This window comes from Pterocles gutturalis, unplaced genomic scaffold, assembly GCF_000699245.1.
Source record: "Pterocles gutturalis isolate BGI_N339 unplaced genomic scaffold, ASM69924v1 scaffold9946, whole genome shotgun sequence".
NCBI lineage: Eukaryota > Metazoa > Chordata > Aves > Pterocliformes > Pteroclidae > Pterocles > Pterocles gutturalis.
The window spans coordinates 110101-128144 of NW_010097827.1; the positions used below are offsets into that span (position 1 = coordinate 110101).

The 18044-nt window shown below is 37.8% G+C and overlaps 1 protein-coding gene across 1 annotated transcript in view; it reads right to left on the bottom strand.

The window, feature by feature from the left end:
• Window positions 1-17239, bottom strand: part of CAND1 (cullin-associated and neddylation-dissociated 1) — a 31301-nt gene extending 14062 nt beyond the window's left edge. The window contains exons 1-3 of the mRNA XM_010086664.1: window positions 17220-17239; window positions 14104-14247; window positions 2681-2835 (exon numbers count right to left, since the gene is read on the bottom strand). Coding sequence (XP_010084966.1) covers window positions 2681-2835; window positions 14104-14247; window positions 17220-17239 — 319 coding nt within the window. The remainder of the gene's footprint in view (window positions 1-2680; window positions 2836-14103; window positions 14248-17219) is intronic.
• Window positions 17240-18044: the final 805 nt, after the last annotated feature.

The window sequence follows — 18044 nt, forward strand, 5'->3', positions numbered from 1 at the left end:
CGCGTCTATGTCTGGGTGGAGGCCAGTCACAAGTGGTGTCTCTCAAGGGTCTGTCTTGGGACCAGTGCTCTTCAACATCTTTATCAACAACAAAGATGCAGGAATCAAGTGCACCCTCAGCAAATTTGCAGATGACACCAAGATGTGTGGTGCAGTTGATACAATAGAGGGAAGAGATGCCATCCAGAGGGACCTGGACAGCCTGGAGAAGTGGGCCCATAAGAACCTAATGAAGTTCAACTAGGCCAAGTGCAAGGTGCTGCACTTGGGCCGGGGCAATCCCAGGTACTTGTATAGACTGGGAGAAGAACTCCTTAAGAGCAGTCCTGCGGAGAAGACTTGGGGGTCCGGGTGGACGAGAAGCTGGACATATGCCAGCAGTGTGCGCTTGCAGCCCAGAAGGCCAACTATGTCCTGGGCTGCACTAAAAAAGGGGTGGCCAGCAGGGAGAGGGAGGCGATTCTCCCCCTCTACTCTGCTCTTGTGAGACCCCATCTGGAGTACTGTGTCCAGGCCTGGGGTCCCCAGTGCAAGAAAGACACGGAGCTCTTGGAGCGAGCCCAGAGGAAGGCTACAAAGATGATCAGATGGCTGGAGCACCTCTCCTGTGAAGAAAGGTTGAGGGAACTGGGCTTGTTTAGCTTGGAGAAGAGGCGGATTCGGGGAGACCTCATTGCAGTCTTCCAGTACTTGAAGGGAACCTATAAACAAGAGGGGGAGTGACTGTTTACAGGGGATGATAGTGACAGGACAAGGGGGAATGGTTTTAAACTAAGAGAGGGGAGATTTAGGTTGGATATTAGGTGGAAATTTTTCACTCAGAGGGTGGTGAGGCACTGGAACAGGTTGCCCAGAGAAGTTGTGGATGCCCCACCCCCGGAGGCATTCAAGACCAGGCTGGATGGGGCCCTGGGCAGCCTGCTCTAGTGGTTGGCAACGGGGGGTTGAAACTAGATGATCTTTAAGTTCCTTTTCAATCCAGGCCATTCTATGATTCTATGATAAAGAAGCTTTTCCCACCCAACAAAACAATCTTGAACAGCCAGTTTGTTTGCTAATTTAATATATGCTCTGCAGTAGAGCTGAAATACTATCTATGCAGAAACATTCTCAGAAGAAGGGCTTCTTAACTGTCCCATAAGATATACACAACAGGTCACTGCCTTTAGCAGGGCAAGCGATGGAAAGTGAAGGCCAAGACAAGTCTAGAGCAGTAAATGAAGGGATAGGTAAAATAAAGGAATAAACTAAAAGGTAAGGGGAAGCACAGAAGTAGACAGAGCAACCCCTGAAGAACAGCTCTATAACAAAACAGCAAAATAAAATTATTTTTCACAAGAAGCAACTTAAATAATAAGTACATGAAACACTGATGAAACATTTGAGAAAAGGGGAAAAAAAGTATACCCAAAGTGTCTTAAAATTCAAGTAAAAATGTCTTCAGCCCAACTCCATAGTTCTCCCTTTCCCCAACTGTCAAATGTTGTTCAGAATAATTATGGAGAAGAGAAGAAACTCAAGTCATGGTAACAGCTACCCAACGGCTAGCGCCCATATTCATTTGCATGAAGTTTTTTTAATCATACTGTGGGAATTTAGATGTGAAATTAACACCATTCCAACCTATATTAAGTATAGTTCATACAGTTAACAATAAGCCATAAATATATATGACTAAAACCAAATATAACAACTGGACAGACAAATGTGTTACCATAGAAGCTAAGAAAAAAGACAACAATTTACATTTAAGTTGAGAGCAAGAAATAACACCTAGATTCCTTTTGTATTAGAAATACTAATCGAAAGATTTTGCTGTGTTTTTGTTTGAGATTTACTTCCACCGCAAAAATCTTCTGTTTTGTGTAGGCAAATAAAAGAATACAAGCTTAAACTGATTTACTTAAAAGTACTTATTTATTTAGAGCTTACACATCTCACTATTGCTTGATAAAAGCAGACTTACATGCAAACTTTCAAGAAAGGATGTCAAAATCAGAGTTTTTTTTAATTTAAGAAACTTCAGCCTCCAAAAACTTCATTTCCAAAGTCTTTTTAATCACTTCTCTATTCTCATTCATATCCAACACTACAGTATCTGAAAAGCACTTGAATAAAAAAAGTAATGCCACTAACTGATGTTCATCATTACTATTTTTTTTGGAGGACAAACTGCCTTCATTTAAAACTGCAGGTAAGCATTTCAGTAATTTAACAGGTAATTGTTAGAAACAGAAGGTACTTTCCAAAACACTTACCAGAAACTGAGAGAAGAAATCAGATCACTAAAGAAAAATACCCAAGTTTTAAAGTATACTATCAATCAAAAAGCAAGATAAGATTTATCTATTACTACAGCCTAGACATGTTCCATCAGACAATTATCAAAATAGAAGCTTTTACATTCAATTTGTTATACTGAAGTCCATATACTGTAAGCTTATTTTTCACATTAATTCAATTCTTAAGTTAAAAAAGTTTCTAAACTAGTAAAATCTGGAAACACAGTCAGAGAAGGAGAAACTAAAAGGATATTTGTGCCACACATTTTTCCTCTGACAGAAATTAGTTCCAATGTTAAATGAACTGAATCCTCTTCACTAAAGGACCCAGATTTTGCATTTTTTTATTTAGTAATGAAACAATAAAACTAGATACTTTTCAGTACAAAATGCCTTACCACTGGAAGCTGGGGGTAGTTCTCCAATCACAGTTTTAAGGCCAATGCTTGAAATGTCACGTAACTGTTCTTTATCTGAAAGCATGTTTGTACAGAGGGTATCTACAATGGTCTCCACTTGATACTCCTTCACCTTACTCACCAAAGGGCCAAGGCTGTACAAACAGAAGAAAAGTATTAAATCTGCAACTCTAAATAAAACCTCTCATTTTATTTCAGTATTTTGCATTCAAGTCACAAACTTAAGGTTGATTTTGGTAGCAATATAAAGCAGAATTTTAAAATCTCAAAATCTTCAACCGGTTGGGTTAATAACCTGTCTCCATAAACATAGCAAAAATACTGGTTTAGTACATGGTTTTTATCTAGTGGTGGAAACAGTTTTTGCACAACTTTTCTGCTTCAGTCTCAAAATGAGAGTCCCTCTTACTTCTCACTTAATGCCAAGATCTATAACAAAAGTTACCTAGCCAAAGCCATCAGTTTATGTGCTTGATCATCAGTGCCTGCTTAACGCACAGACAAGTAAGCAACCTTAATTACTGCAGCTTTATTCTACACAAAGCTTGGGTTCAATCTGATATACATTCAGATTCACTCTATACCTTAGAGTGCCTTCCTAATAGAATGCAAATGGTAAAATTAAGTAGTAATGACATGGCATGCTCTCCTTCAAAGAGACTCCCAGAACCACTATACACGCAGCACACAGTAACATCTCTTTCTCCTGAATTGTCTTCAGTCATTCCAACTGTTCTGAAGATCACAACAATCTCGTATTCACTTGTCAAATGCTCCCACTTGTTCAAAATACTAAAACCACAGATGTCCCAGTATAATCTAGCTCATTGCTAAGAAATACAGCATCCTTCATCATCTTCCTAGCCCTATCACCAACTTTCAGCATCTGTCCACTGTTAACGTTCTGTTCCAAAAGGGAAGTTACGCAAAACCAGAGCCTTATATTGTCTCTATTTCCTTCCATTCACCTGTGAAAAACCTCCATAAGAACAACTTCAAGAACTTACTCTCTCCTACTACCCCTCCCACTTCTCACTCCAAATTTGCTTATCTAGTTTCTCCCTATTTTTAAAACACCTGCCTTCAGGCAAAGCAGCACAGAAATGGGAAATTAATTTTGAAATACTTTAAATTACCAAATCTTTTAATCTAACTCAACTCCCTCAAACATACTACATTAACAATGAACACATCAAATTCTGAAAAATTAGCTTTAAATAAGCCATGCTATAGGCATTCCTATCATCTTCCATCAAAAAACAGTACAGTTAGCCTACACATACAGTAACTACTCTGAAAGACATAGCTCCCTTGTTTTGTAAGCTTCCACTCTCTGTATGTTGGTCTTGCAAGCTGCTCTCTTTAATGCTCTGTGGTGACATTCATAACATTACTACCCCATCAAGAAAGCACACTTACTAACGAGACATCAGCACTAGAGATGAGATGCAACATGAAGCTTAGGCTCTGCACCAACTCTGACAGAAGTGAGGGCAGGAGGACAAGGAGCTGTGTGCAACAGTCACATAGGAGAAAAAGCAATGGCTTGAGGCAAGAATGGAGACAGCAGCAGGAAGGACCATCTACAGAAACTGTGGGAATAACGAACTAGAAGTGTAGCCAACAGCAGAGTTAACAGAAATACAGAAGTATCTCCAGAAAACTATTTATTTTCTTCTGAATTAAAGGGATAATGGACATAATTCTGACTTGGCCTTGTGTACAGACCCACCCGTAGTTATGTTTTGCAGCTGCTCCAGATGTCCCACCAAGGACATCTACAGCCTGATTCTCAATAACTTTTCCTCCTGTGACACACACTTCAAGTTACGCACATCACCGCTGAATTCAACTTTGTCCATGCTGAGAAATCACAGAAGTTTTTCAAGACATTCTCCATACATGTTCTCAGTGTGAACTTTGATGAGTTGTAAAGTGTGAGGACATTATTAAGCAAGCCGTTTGTATCAAAATAACCCAGTTAAGATTTTGAGGAGTGGAAGATGTGGAAGGCTATTATTTTTTAGGAAGCATTTTTCAAAAGCTTAAGTTTTGCTGCAGTTCTTGTCAAAGACAGGGCCCAACTGGCAGTACAGAAGTCAAAGCAAGACTGTGCAATAGTTCCATCAGATTTGTGCTGAGAGGACAGAGAGCATTTAAGTGGTTTTAAGTGCTGGGCTAAGAGGCCACGTCTCCTACTGCAACCAACAGAGACAAACGTTATGGATCAAAAATCATAGCTGTTTGTGGCTTACAAGAGAGGACACAAATTTTGTATTTACCCTTGAACAGTGTACACAATGTTCACCAAAAATCTCTCTAAAAATCAGAACTACAAAACTGAAATATGAAGAAATCAATGTATGAACAAATGCAGAAGAAGGCACATCTTAAAGCCAATCACAAACTGACTGTATTAGGACTACTTTAGAATGTAATGCCTCCATATAAACCAGTTTTTTCCACAATGTACTTCAATACTGTACACATCTGCTTTTCATTAAAGTTGATTCTAGCAAAGCTAACTGAGACTAAATCAATCTCTGTAGGGCTAGTGAACACTGATTTTGGAGAGCTGAAGTCAAAATGAAACACTACAGAAAAAAATGAACAAACTAACTTCTTACAAAAACAAGACTAAGATCAGGAAAGCAAAGTTTAAATTTTCAAATATATGCCACTACTCACTACAACTATGTCAGACTTTTGAGAATGCAATGATTTAGGACCATATGGTTTCATTGAAACATTGAAGTATGTATAAGTTTTACAAGCAGACAATGAAATTATTTGTAAAACAGATTAACTTAATTAACAATAAACCAACTTACAACTAGAAGCATTTTCCTAGTTCAATTCCTTGTCAAGTGCAAAAGGAGTATCCTGTCCAAAGATGGACTGTTTACCCATGCTTAGAAAAAAAAATAGTAATATTTGGAAGGTTGTAATATATTAATTTGCACTTAATTTTTTTTTATTTGAAACAAACAGCAATTATCAAACTTCCAAAACCATTCAGCCATAAGTTAGTTTGATACACAAGGTTAAATATTTTTCCCCCTCCCCAAAACTAGCCTTTCAAAGCACTTTACAAAAACAAAACAAGTTCAAGACACTAGGGAAAAGGTGGTAAGAGAACTTCCAACATCATACATTTGATTGTACAATGTCATAATGGAGTTGCCAGATCATGCTACAAAGCTAAACATTAATTAACAAATATTAATATGCAGTTCAAGTAAAAGGAATAAAATCAATATGTTATATTCTAATTGTACCAGATTACTCGAAAGAAACTGGACGCAAAGTACTTACTTTCAGATCTTGGTGACTGTAGTGATCTTTGCCCCTTATAATGGGGCAAAACATGTTTTGCTTTTATTTCGTAAGATATCTAAAAATATTCTAAATTAAGAGCAAGTTTCACATTTAAAAAACACAGGCATTAAGTCAACTACACAAAACTAGGGGGCGGGGGGGGAATAATTTATAGACAAGCAGAAATTCTGTCCAAGCTAGCAGGATGCTAAGCTCTCAAATAAAACGATTATTCTGAAAGCAGATAGTCCAAAAACCAAATTATGTTATGCTACTTGGGCAAAACTTACTTTATGCTTAGTATTTAAATAATCTACTTCAAACACTATTGTATTACAGAAACCCACAAATATTTTAAGACAGAAAAATCACCCTTGAGTCTTTACAGTCTGAAGGAGAGCTCCTTTCTAAACTTACACATATTAACAGACAATCACAAAATGTACAAGATGTTAAGTGAAACAGTCTTTCTCGTTTTACTGGAAATAGCACTGGAGTTTAACTCAAGCTCTCCAAGAACACAGTTGGATCCTGGGTCAAATACTAGCTAATAAAACTGTTAGACAGGCAGCTTCAAGGAAACACACAGGTCACAGATCACTATTCAGAAGGAAAGACTTGAGGCCATAGCATTCAGCATAAAGGTACTGAAGTCAGTTTAGGAGCTTAGTACTGTATTTGCCAAGAACGACAGCAAGGCAGTTCCACATATTTACTACCTTGCTGGTACTGCTGAGGAAAAGACAAATTCCTGCATTGCTTTAGCAGTGGGATCTGAGGATGTGTAAAAGTGCTGTTAACAAGGAAATATCATCTTGTATTAATTTTACTTGGTGACCTGCACATGCTTTGTATTATCTCAATTTTTTAATGCGACTTGGCACCTTGGACCACATTGAATTAATTAATCAATTATTAATGTATAGCCAAATTTTACAATGAATTTGTTCATTTTATCGATCCCCACTTCTGGTCAGAGCAATTGTCCTTTTGAGTGTGCATGAGGGAAAAAAAAAAAAAAAGAGTAACAGTCTGGTCAAACACAGTTTAGAAACACTTACATGGTAAATCCAGACCCACATATTCCAAGTTCCTCTGAAACTCAGTCTTCTCTTCTGTCTCAGAGCAACAAGTTTTCTATTCCTCCTGCCACAAAGGCTCCCAAACACACTTGGAGTTCCCCACACCTTAGAGGTCCTCTAAGTCATTCCAAAGTCATCCCTCTTCACCATATAGCTCACACTCCAGGACAACTGTAGACCCTCAAAAACCATTGTTCCACTCAATCCGCTCACCCATTTTCTAAAAAAAAAAACAAAACAAAACAAAACAAAAAAAAACCAAACACACAAACAAAAAACCCGACAGTTTTCCAACAGCTCAAACTAAACCGTTACACACAGCTGTTGGATTGGATGGAGCTAGACTGGAGGACTAGGCTGAGACTCAGAAGACTGAAAGCCAGTAATTCCAGCTGGACTCACTATGGCCTTCACTCTTGGACAGCTAGAAGACATGGCTCTATACAGTAGGACAAAACCAAAACACATCTTCCATCCAAAAACCTGTTGTATGTACCCCACTGCTACTACCCTTCATTCACAGGTCTAAGAATTCACAGCAGCAAGAGCTAATCATCATTTAAAAAATGCTCAACAGAAGCAAAAGTCAGCAGCCAAGAAGTGCAAACAGGAGGAGGACACAGTCAATGGAGAAGTATCTATTATATAAAGCAAGCCCTTGCATTCAAGCACTAAGTGTGACTTACAATAGGATAGTAACCAGAGGAAGGTTCAAAGTTTTGGCATTAATGGTCTGTAACCGCGTCAGGCAAACTTAGGAGCTTCTCTTTCAATGGCTACACTCATAATGCTTTACCCTCATGAGCTCAAAACAGTATTTGCGCTTGAGGCACAGCACTTAGACTAACACCCAGGAATATGCAATTCCCAAAACAATCTCACCTACTGCTTTCCACGCCTTCTTTCACAAACTGTAACCTGCTTGGTTTCCTTCTCTCCTTACCCACCATCACCCTACTTGTGTGGTAAAACCTACTGAAAATACAAGCAATCTGGGAATTTAAAAAAAAAAAAAAAAAAAGCAAAGGCAAGACATATTTACCAAAAACAGGCACTGAAATATCACATACAACTAAGTTTTATTTATGCACAAAACTTCAAACTAATTTGACACTGAGGTTAACTCTCCAACTTAGTCCTCAGACATCTGAGATTGATGCATGATAATCACCCTGACGCCACAAATTCAGGAAGATTGCAATTTACTCATTTTGCAGAGTATCCTACAGAGATACGCAGATATTTTAAAAATAAGTACACAAAACCAACTTTGGTACACCATTTCTAGAAGATACTGCATACAGATTATCTCAAGAGAACTGTTAATTGAGATACTGACTGGTATCTGATGAAAGGTGTAAAAAGAAGCCTTTTAAGTGCACAGAAACAAAGATGTAATGGAACGATTTCTCATTCACTTCAGCAGGTATATCTACTCCTGCAGAAATGAACAGCTCTGACAGAGCACCCTTTGTTAGAAGCAGCCAGACCTCAGGCCCTAACCTGGCACTGCCCTATGGATTTAGGAAAATGGCACTGAACTGCAATCTTTAGATTCTGAAAGCTATCTCTGCAGCTACTAAACCACTGAAAGTAGGGGTTTAGAGGACCATATCCAAAATCCTCAACTGGTCATGTTACTGCTTCAATCATGTTAAATGAATACTGGAATATTACAAAAATATTTTTTGACACTGATAGTGGTAAAGACCTTTTCCTCCAACAGAAAAATTCCTGACAAATTTGTACACGAGCATTTAAGAAGAGATAGATTATTACCAAGAACTAGTTCTCAGACTCAATACATTAAGCCATCCCTGATTGCATCACTAAAAGTTGAAATGTTTTCCCCAGTTGCTCAAAAAAGCTCATAGGCTTCTCCACAACCTGATTTCACTCTTCAACCAAGCTTTCCCTTCAGTGTCTTATTAACACATCACTAGTTTCTCTTCAAACACACACCATCAGTCAGCAGCTACTCACAGCATTGCATCTTCTACCCTTGAGCCATACTAAATTGTTTTGCAAATGACATGAGCACAAATCACCTACAACAGAAACCATCACAATTCCAAGGCATGATGTCTGTCCACAGTAGTCCAAATAAATTCCCTGTGTGTTTCCATCAACAGACTACAGTACACAAAGGTGCAAGTGCAGAATCTGTAGAAACCACTTCACATCTGTAATGCTGCGTGCTCCAACAGAAGTACTGTAATAGAAGCACTGGGGAGCAGAAACAAGCACATGTACAACTACGGAAGCATATTCATATAAAACTAAGTAACAGTATCCTTTCAAAAATATGTCAAGCCTCCAGAGTAGCAATCCTGAAAGTTTGCTTTTAATCAACAGCAAGCTAGCTTGCCATCTGGTTGGTTAGATTCCAGGTGGCAATGACAGACTAGAAGCAGCTCTCCACCAAAATAACCAGTTGTTCCATAAGTGAAAACATCTGAAATGTTGGTAAAGATTTTTTTTTTCAAACCTGAGCTACTGAACAATTACTAAATCCTAATTTACATATATCTATTCTTCAAGTGTAACCTATGAGTAACTAAAATAAGAGCAAACGCTGGTCGATTAGATCCATCTCAATTAAGTACAGGAAACACTTTTTTGCTGATGTTTCAAAGATGACCAAATCACTGAAGTGATTTAAGTCATTCATACAAACACTTGAAATTACAGTTTTTAGAAAGTGTTAAACCAGATTTTACCCACGTTAGAATCTTCAGTGCTATTCATTCAGACTATCAGTTCAATAAAGCTGACACACCAATTATGAAGTAAATTTTAAGAGACTGAATTTTAAAAAAGCCTCAAGCTTTTCTAGCCTTTAAAATCAGTAGATATCACAGACCGTATTATTAGTCTCAGATTACAAACTGAGCTTATCAGAAGTAGAAAATAAACTATAACCTTATTTTGTAAAATCAGTTCTGAATACAAAGCTTTTGAACTTAAGTATGCATTTTACACATTAAAGGCAGTTTCGGATATTATTTTAAGTGTTCTTTGATCTTTTCCCTTTCACTAGACAATAATTTGTGTCCAATTTCTCCTAAAGTCAAAAGCTCATTCAGCTGCCTATGGAAATAAACAACTGCTATAACACACTGTCTCCTTTAAGTTGCGTACATTTGAAAATAAAGGTGTTCATAGTGTATTAGGAAGAGGGACACCAACTCATAATCAATTATAGTCTCAAAGTGGCGTATTTTCATGGCTATTAAATAAGTACATTTACTTAGAAGGAAGAGTTAAAATTCACAAGTGGAAAAAAATTTTGATTCAAATCATAAGTATAGCGTGATGTGCAGCAGTGTATTACCACAGCATCCAAAATGCTTTAAAGCTGCTGACCGGCATCAGCCACACAACAGCCAACATGCGCATCATCCTGTTCACACAAATGACTCACACTCACAGCACCAAGCAGAGTTCCCTGCATAGAGCTACTACTGCCCAAAGAAGTCACACTCATAAATGCAGATGAACTACAGGATCACAGGGGAAGAATCACTAAAAGTACTTACGTTAATCCCATTATTTTTTTTCATATACACATGTGTGTGTATGCACATGTGCACATTTGTGTTTTTACAGGTTTCAGGAAATGCTTCATAGTGTGAAACAATAAAAATTTGTGAGTATAGGTTTAAACAGCAGAGTATCAAGCCATAGATAATTGCTCAAAATGAGAAGCAGTTCATCCTTAAACTGCAGCACTAAACATATAAAACAATTAATGTGCAACTTGGGACAGCATAACTTTACCAACATTACCAGCAATGAAGAACAAACAGTTCATCCAACACAATACCTACGCTTAGACAAACCATACTGCTTGTCTAATGCAGATGCACATACTCTTGGATAGAGCTACAGGCAGTATAACTACCACCGCCATAAGATGGATGCTACGCTGGACCACACGAACAGCCTTCAACTACGAATATGCTGTAAGCAAAAAACAGCACTTCCAGAAAGAATCCAGACAACAAGAATACATTTAAAATTTTACATGCTCTTAAGAAAAACAAGGTGAACAACCTGCAGTTACTGACCTAGTTTGCGTCTACTGCCTGCAATAACAGAAGCTTTATGAATACACTCCTTTCCCTTCTGTAGGGTCAAAGCTAAGATCAGGTTGACTCTTACTTCAAGAGTACTAAGGCAGTTCATTAACTTCCATTTTTTTCAGAAATAAACTGTACAATTATCTTGCAAGACACCTACACAAATATCCATGAACTCTCAACCTGACTTCTGCTAACCAAAGAACATGTTTTATCCTGTCCAAAAACAGTGTAATATAACTGAAAGGATCAAGAACAAAACCACTAGTGTGCTTTGAAGATCATAAGAAACAAGTTCATCAGCATTTTAACGAACGGAGTCCTTCCTACCCTAATGTGAAAGCAAGCAGCGGATAAGGCAGGAACACTGCTTACTTGTTGCTCCTACACTTGTCTAAAACTAAATACTGCTTTAAGACTACTCTGAATTGTTTTAAATCTGCTCTGTTCATTGACCTCAAGAATCAAACCTTAAAAGAGTGATCCTCCCGCAAGGCGTTCTTACCTGCTCAAGAAGTGATTAATATCTTTGCCATTCACAGTGTTTCCATTGATCTACCTGTACAGGAAGCTCTGCAAATCTTCCCTCCCTTCCTCAAGGAAAAAAATCTGTCTCAACTTCAGATTCAAAGGTACATGGGGTTGTCTTAAATCCTTTTTCTATGAGACAGGGAATTTATACTTAAATGGATCATCAAGTATCAGTCTGAGGAAAGTTCCTGCTCATAGTCTCTGAAGTTCACTAGAGCATTTAAATCAATAAAGAAATCTAAACACAGTTCATGTTTTCCTCAGCTGAAAGTGCCAGTTGATCCATAACAGCAATACACAAGTAAAGAACAACAACACAAAATGACTTTTTTTTAAAAAGTCAAGAAAAATATGCCAACTGATTTTCACTTCTCAACAAATCGGGCCTACACCAGTGCTGCAGTAGATGGAAGAATTTACATCAGGTTAAACTACCTTAATTAACTACAATCAACTAACTATTAACTACAGCTTAATAATGCTCAACCTCTCCAACCCTCAGCCCCACTACTGTTTCTATCAATGCTCATCTGATTGCAGGAGCAGAGCACTAGGCCAGAAGAAAACTAAGTCCCCAAACCAGTCTACAACAAAACCAGAGAAGCAACAGTGCAAGAAAAGGGACAAGGAGGGCGAGAACAGCAGAGCAGCAGCATTAGCTTAGACTGGCTTAAAATTAGCATGGAACAATACTGTGAGTATGCACTACCCTAAGACGACTCCTTTAGGGTATTTTTTGGTCCTCAAAGCATATTTGCAAGTGATTGGGATGCCAAAAAAAAAAAAAAAAACAACTTGATACATTCAAGAATATACACATTCTAGATGAATGTCCACAATTTACCTGAAAACTTTTCCATCATATTTCTTGTCCCATTACAGTAAATTTAACACTGTTCTTTAACATTATTTGGATTTCTCAGAAAGACTGTTAACTTTCAATAGATCCTGTTGTTTTAATTAAACCCAAGAATTTTATCAATATGTCAAAATAAACTTGAAAAATAGAAGAATGGTTAATAAGAAAAGAACAGGACACATGTGCATGAGCACATACGCAGGCAGCCATCTATTTTCTCATTCTCTTCCCTTTGCAGTATTTCTTTAATATTTTAAAAAACATCATTTGTACGTTAGGACCAAAATTCTAGTGTTGTCATTAAAGATTGTGATATATAAGCTGTGTCCATGTGCATTAATCTAAGCTGCAGGATAAAGTTAAGATGTACATTAAAGATGAGTACTGCATGTATACTGCAACGTAACTTTTCCAAAAAACGCTATTTCACACAAAGAGAATTTTAAGCCAAGTTTCATAACAACCTACTCTTCTGATTAAGTACACTAGTTTGTGCAAGCTTTTGGTTACCATCACTTAAAATATTTCAGAAGCTGAAGCAAACACTGCTTCTGAGTACATCAGCAGATATACACACAGGCTTTAATTTTCTGCTTTGCTAGTCTCATAGGTAAAACTATGAAGAATATCAAGCTGAAACAAAATAACTCAGGTAGTCACAATGTGAAACTCCTCTTCAAAGCTGTCCCAAGCTCCTCTGCAGCAAGTTTATGTCAATATACATCTCATGGAATATAAGTAGCATAGACAGAATATTAGAAAAAAACCCTGGGACGATGAACAAGAAACACTCTCAGGAACATCAGAAGCTTCCTAACAGAGAGGCTCTCCTTAAAGGGCACAGAAAGAGTCAGAAGGGCCAAGAACAAAAAGCATGTGATAATAAATGTAGCACCTCTTCAAAGGGTGCTCTGGAAAAGCCACACCACGTGTAAAATTAAACAGAGGAAGAGAGGTTACTGAAGCAACACAAGTCTCTAAAGTGTACATAACTGCACCCTGACCCTATGAAATGTTTACAGCTCCCGTAAAGCATGTAAAACCACTAATACAGTATTTTAGTGAAGAGCTATGTTCCATATTTGATAACCAAGACCATATATTTACCTTTTTATTGTTTTATTTCTTTTTGAAAACTACTCCAATACTACAATTTTTCCCCTACACATCATCTACCTTCTCACAGTCAAATATCAATGTGGCAACTACCAATGAATTATAAACTTCTGAAATCTATTTAGCATTCAAGAATTATCACCAAAGAACAAGCATGTCATTCATATACTTTTCAGCAAGGACTGCAGGCACAATTTGTCCTATGAAACTCCAAATATTAATCTGCAATGTCAACAAAAGATAGTTCTGTAAGAAACTACAATTAAAGCAGGTAGCCTAAAAGTAAAAGGGCTCCTTTGTGGACATCAGTTTCACAATTATTTTGCATAGCAGTGGTCCTTTAAGTTTTTCAAAAGTGCTTTATGTTGTTCAGTCACTAAACAATTCTTTACGCAACAGAAAAAGAATACCTACCATTTGACAGCTAAGTTTTGCACCTCACCATTTTTATCTTCCAGTAATTTCAAAATCATCTTCACCACCTTTCTTTCACTGTCATCATCCAGCTTGATAGAATCTTTCTGTAGTTCTGTCATCAAGTCATTAGTAGCCATAAACCTGACAAAAGATAGTCAGATAATTATTTCCAAAAGGATACAGGTTATTCACACTGCTCAAGATTCAAGATTCTAAGTTTCCACCATTTGTTATCAAATAGATCACCTTTAACAATGGAGTAGTTTATGTGATGCAAGTAGCATTTATTTCAGTTGTAGAATAAAAAGGAGAAAACTTGTATTTAAAAATGACAATAACTTTTAGTTAGGTCATCATCCTTCCCCGATGAGGAAGACAGTTTCATATTTTGCTTATACTCCAAATGACTTCCACAAAGTAAAACTGATACTTTCACAGATTTTAAGTAGTCCTTTCATTAGCTATGCTGATGTTGTGAAAAAAAGGTGCTTTTTTCTTTTCAAAGTTTGTTTAAAAAGAAAAAGTAACCTCTGCTCTGAGTTTATTTTAAAACAACTTTTAAGCAAGAAGAATGCAGAGTTTTTCAAACATTCCCCCACAAAATTCACAAAAGCCAAACAATAATGAAGAGAGAAATAAAAGTGAAGCTACGTTCTGTGTGTTTTTCATTTACTTCCCCTGTACAAACTAGTTCTTTTGTAGTCAGACAACAGCCGATTTATCAGGCCTGCAATCTGGGGTGTCACATTAAAGACCAAGATTAATTATTGAGACATCAAGGAAATAAAATCATATTTCATATCAATTAATTTACTATTCAATAACGCTGTCATATCCACCAGTACAAGAATGTACTGAGACATTACTTTCCGAAAATATTGCTTTTATGCCTTTCGTTTCTTTTTCTTATGAAATCTGTTTTCCAATCTGTTCTTCTTTTGTACACGTCCTCTCTTCTCAGGAGAATAATACAGTTGTATTACTCAATTACGAATCCCATGGGCTTCGGTACCAATCCTAACTCCCATTCAAAGCCCCAGAAAAAATGGTTTGTAATTAAACAGTTATGGTTGACATTTCGACTTCAGGAACATCAGTCTCAAGTAGTCCTCACTTAAGCTCAGGTCATACTTGGAAGGTTATCTCTACAGCCTGACATGCCAGATACTTTTTTATTGAAAATGAAAGCCAAGACTCTGCATAATCTTAATATGCATCACAAATGCCAGATGCATGCCCTGACATAATGGACCCCAACTTGCCCTGTCTTTTAATACAGTAATTCCCGTCCAACAGTCTCAAGGTGTTTCTAAGATAAGACCTCAGTCATTTTTCCTTCACTCCAACAGTCCCACTGAAGCAAGCCTGTAATCTGACAGGAACCAGACGTGCGCATAAACAGGCAATGAATGCAAACAGCATCAGCTTCTAAGCAGAGAGAGGAGAAAAGCTACTTGGCAAGTAAAGGTAATGGAGAGATAGGAAGGGAATAACGATATACACAAAGTCTCACAGTACTAGAACATTTAAAAACTGTTTCCACGTTACTGCTACATTTACTTCGTTTTCTAAAACAGCCTCCCCTCACTTCCTTGGTCAATAGCTCCCACTTCCTAGCCTTACAGAGTTCACATGCACTCATCACCTACTTGTGACAAGTTCCTGAACTAAGCAGAGTGGGCACATCCTCTGTGCATCAACAGCTTCCGCACTCAACTACAACTGAGGAGTCCTCCTGGCAGGCTCCTCCATTTAAAAAAAAAAAAAAAAAAACCAACCCAAACCTCACAATGGTGTGAGGAGGTCAGGCAACTTTAGTTTAAAGTAGCTGGTATTTACAAACACGGTTTTGAGTAGTTTAGATATGGCCTTTAGTCACAACCACTTCCTCTTCAAGTGCATCAAACTTTACCTGGTACAAAGTAGCAGCATGTCAGCAGCTCCTCATACCTTGTACTCAGAGTAGTCATTCTCCTCCTCCAGTGAGGACACTACTTCTCCCACTGCCACACAGTAAACTGCCACCTTACATTACTGACCATTTTAGAATTTAAGCCCAAGTTGCCGAACAATAAATGCCAAAAATATTTGCTTCAGCCAAGTCAGTTTATCCAGAAAATGGAGGATTAAATTTTACAATAAAGTGTTTACTCAAACTGTGGTTTATACTTAGCTCCCTGATATCAACAAGTTAACTACACTCTACCTCTCCAAATATACACAATCTAAGAATACATGCACTTATAATCATTAGTACTAAACACTATTTTATCCATTACGCAAATACACGATACCCATAAAGTTTCATAAAACGTGTTATTGCATAACAGACAGTTTGTAAAGGTCTATCATCACTGACTTTCATGGTCTATAAAGTAAGATTTTAACCTATGCTTAAGAAAAAATATTTCAATATTTGAAAATTCCAAAGTTGTTCAAAGCTCCCAGAACAGGTAATTCCTAAAGTGTGCCCTCCTAAAGCAACTACAAACCAAGTTCTAACTACGTGTAGCTGGGAAAAAAAAGTGCTTGCTACAACTGCATTTCACAGGTGTGACCTACCCCTTTCATGCAGAAAGCTTTAAACTCATTAAAATTGGTATTTAGTTGCAAATCTATTAGAATTTTTTGTAAATCATCCTCCCCATAAGCACAAAACGGAAAATTCAATCACAGAAACAAATTAGTATGATTAAAATTTAAAAAGAATCATCAGCAACATTTAGAGGAAAAAGTGTTTGAACCTATTTTTAGTACAAACTAAATAAATCAGGCAATTCTGGACCGCCTCTTTTTAGACTAATCCATATTTTTTTCTGCTTCCAAAATTTTTAGCCTAAATTCTCCTGTCAAAATCGTGCTACTAAAATCTGAAAGATATCGACATGAAAAGAACATAAGTTTATCACATTTTTGTCCAGTGCTACAACAAGATCAAAAGCAAACAAGATTATTCAAAATCCAACTCTATAGTTATTTAACCATCACCTCTGTTTTCCTTTAGATTTGAATATACTAACAAGAGACTTCATTGGACATCAACGTGCTCTTTAACTATAAAATAAGCACTGCAATGCTGCAGCAAAGCAACAAAACCCAAGCATATTTTACGCCTTTTCTTGTCTGTATTCATTACCCTCTTTAATAAATAAAGGCTTAAAATGTGAATTTCTGGTTGCACACAATACAAAGAAAGGTAATGATTTCTAACAGTGCTTTGCTAGAACTACTGGGTAAATGTATCATCTCTGCTGTTTTTTTCATAGCTTACGTATACCATTTCATTTTCTGATACTCAAATGTTCGCATTTTATCTGCTATTAACTTATTACAAAGCAAGCAAACAACCCAATAAAAAGTAGTGCTGTTGCAACAGATCCTGAGCTCAAAGTGACATACATCAGTCCTGTCTCCCTAAGACTTAACTGGACTTCTCTCTGGATACACAGACTTTTAGAGGCAGTACCAAATTATGTGAGGAGTACAAAACCCTTCTGTCTACAACATGCAGCATCCAGGAAGCATGTGAGCTTAGGACATTCCAGCCTGCCGTGCTGGTTGGCCCTCCTGCTCCTATTCGCAGAATCACAGCATCCATATTTTTTGAGGCTGGGAAGTGACCCGGGGAGGTCATCTCACCCAACCTCTGCTGCTCAAAGCAGGGTCAGCGACGGCAGGCTGCTGGGGGCTTCGTCCGCTTGGCTTCTGAGCACTTGCGAGGCCAGAAATTCTCATACTGACCTCCTCCCTCGCCTATCCCCACGCAGGTCACCAAACCTGACGACCGCTCAGCTCCTCCGGGCTGCCTGGGATCTCTGCCCACAACGCGAAGAGGCCGCAGCTTTTCGGGCACTGCCGTGCCCCGTCCTTCACGGGCAGCGAGAAGTGCCGCTCCCCTCCGGGGAACTTTCTTCCCGGGGTAGCAGCAGATTCGCGCC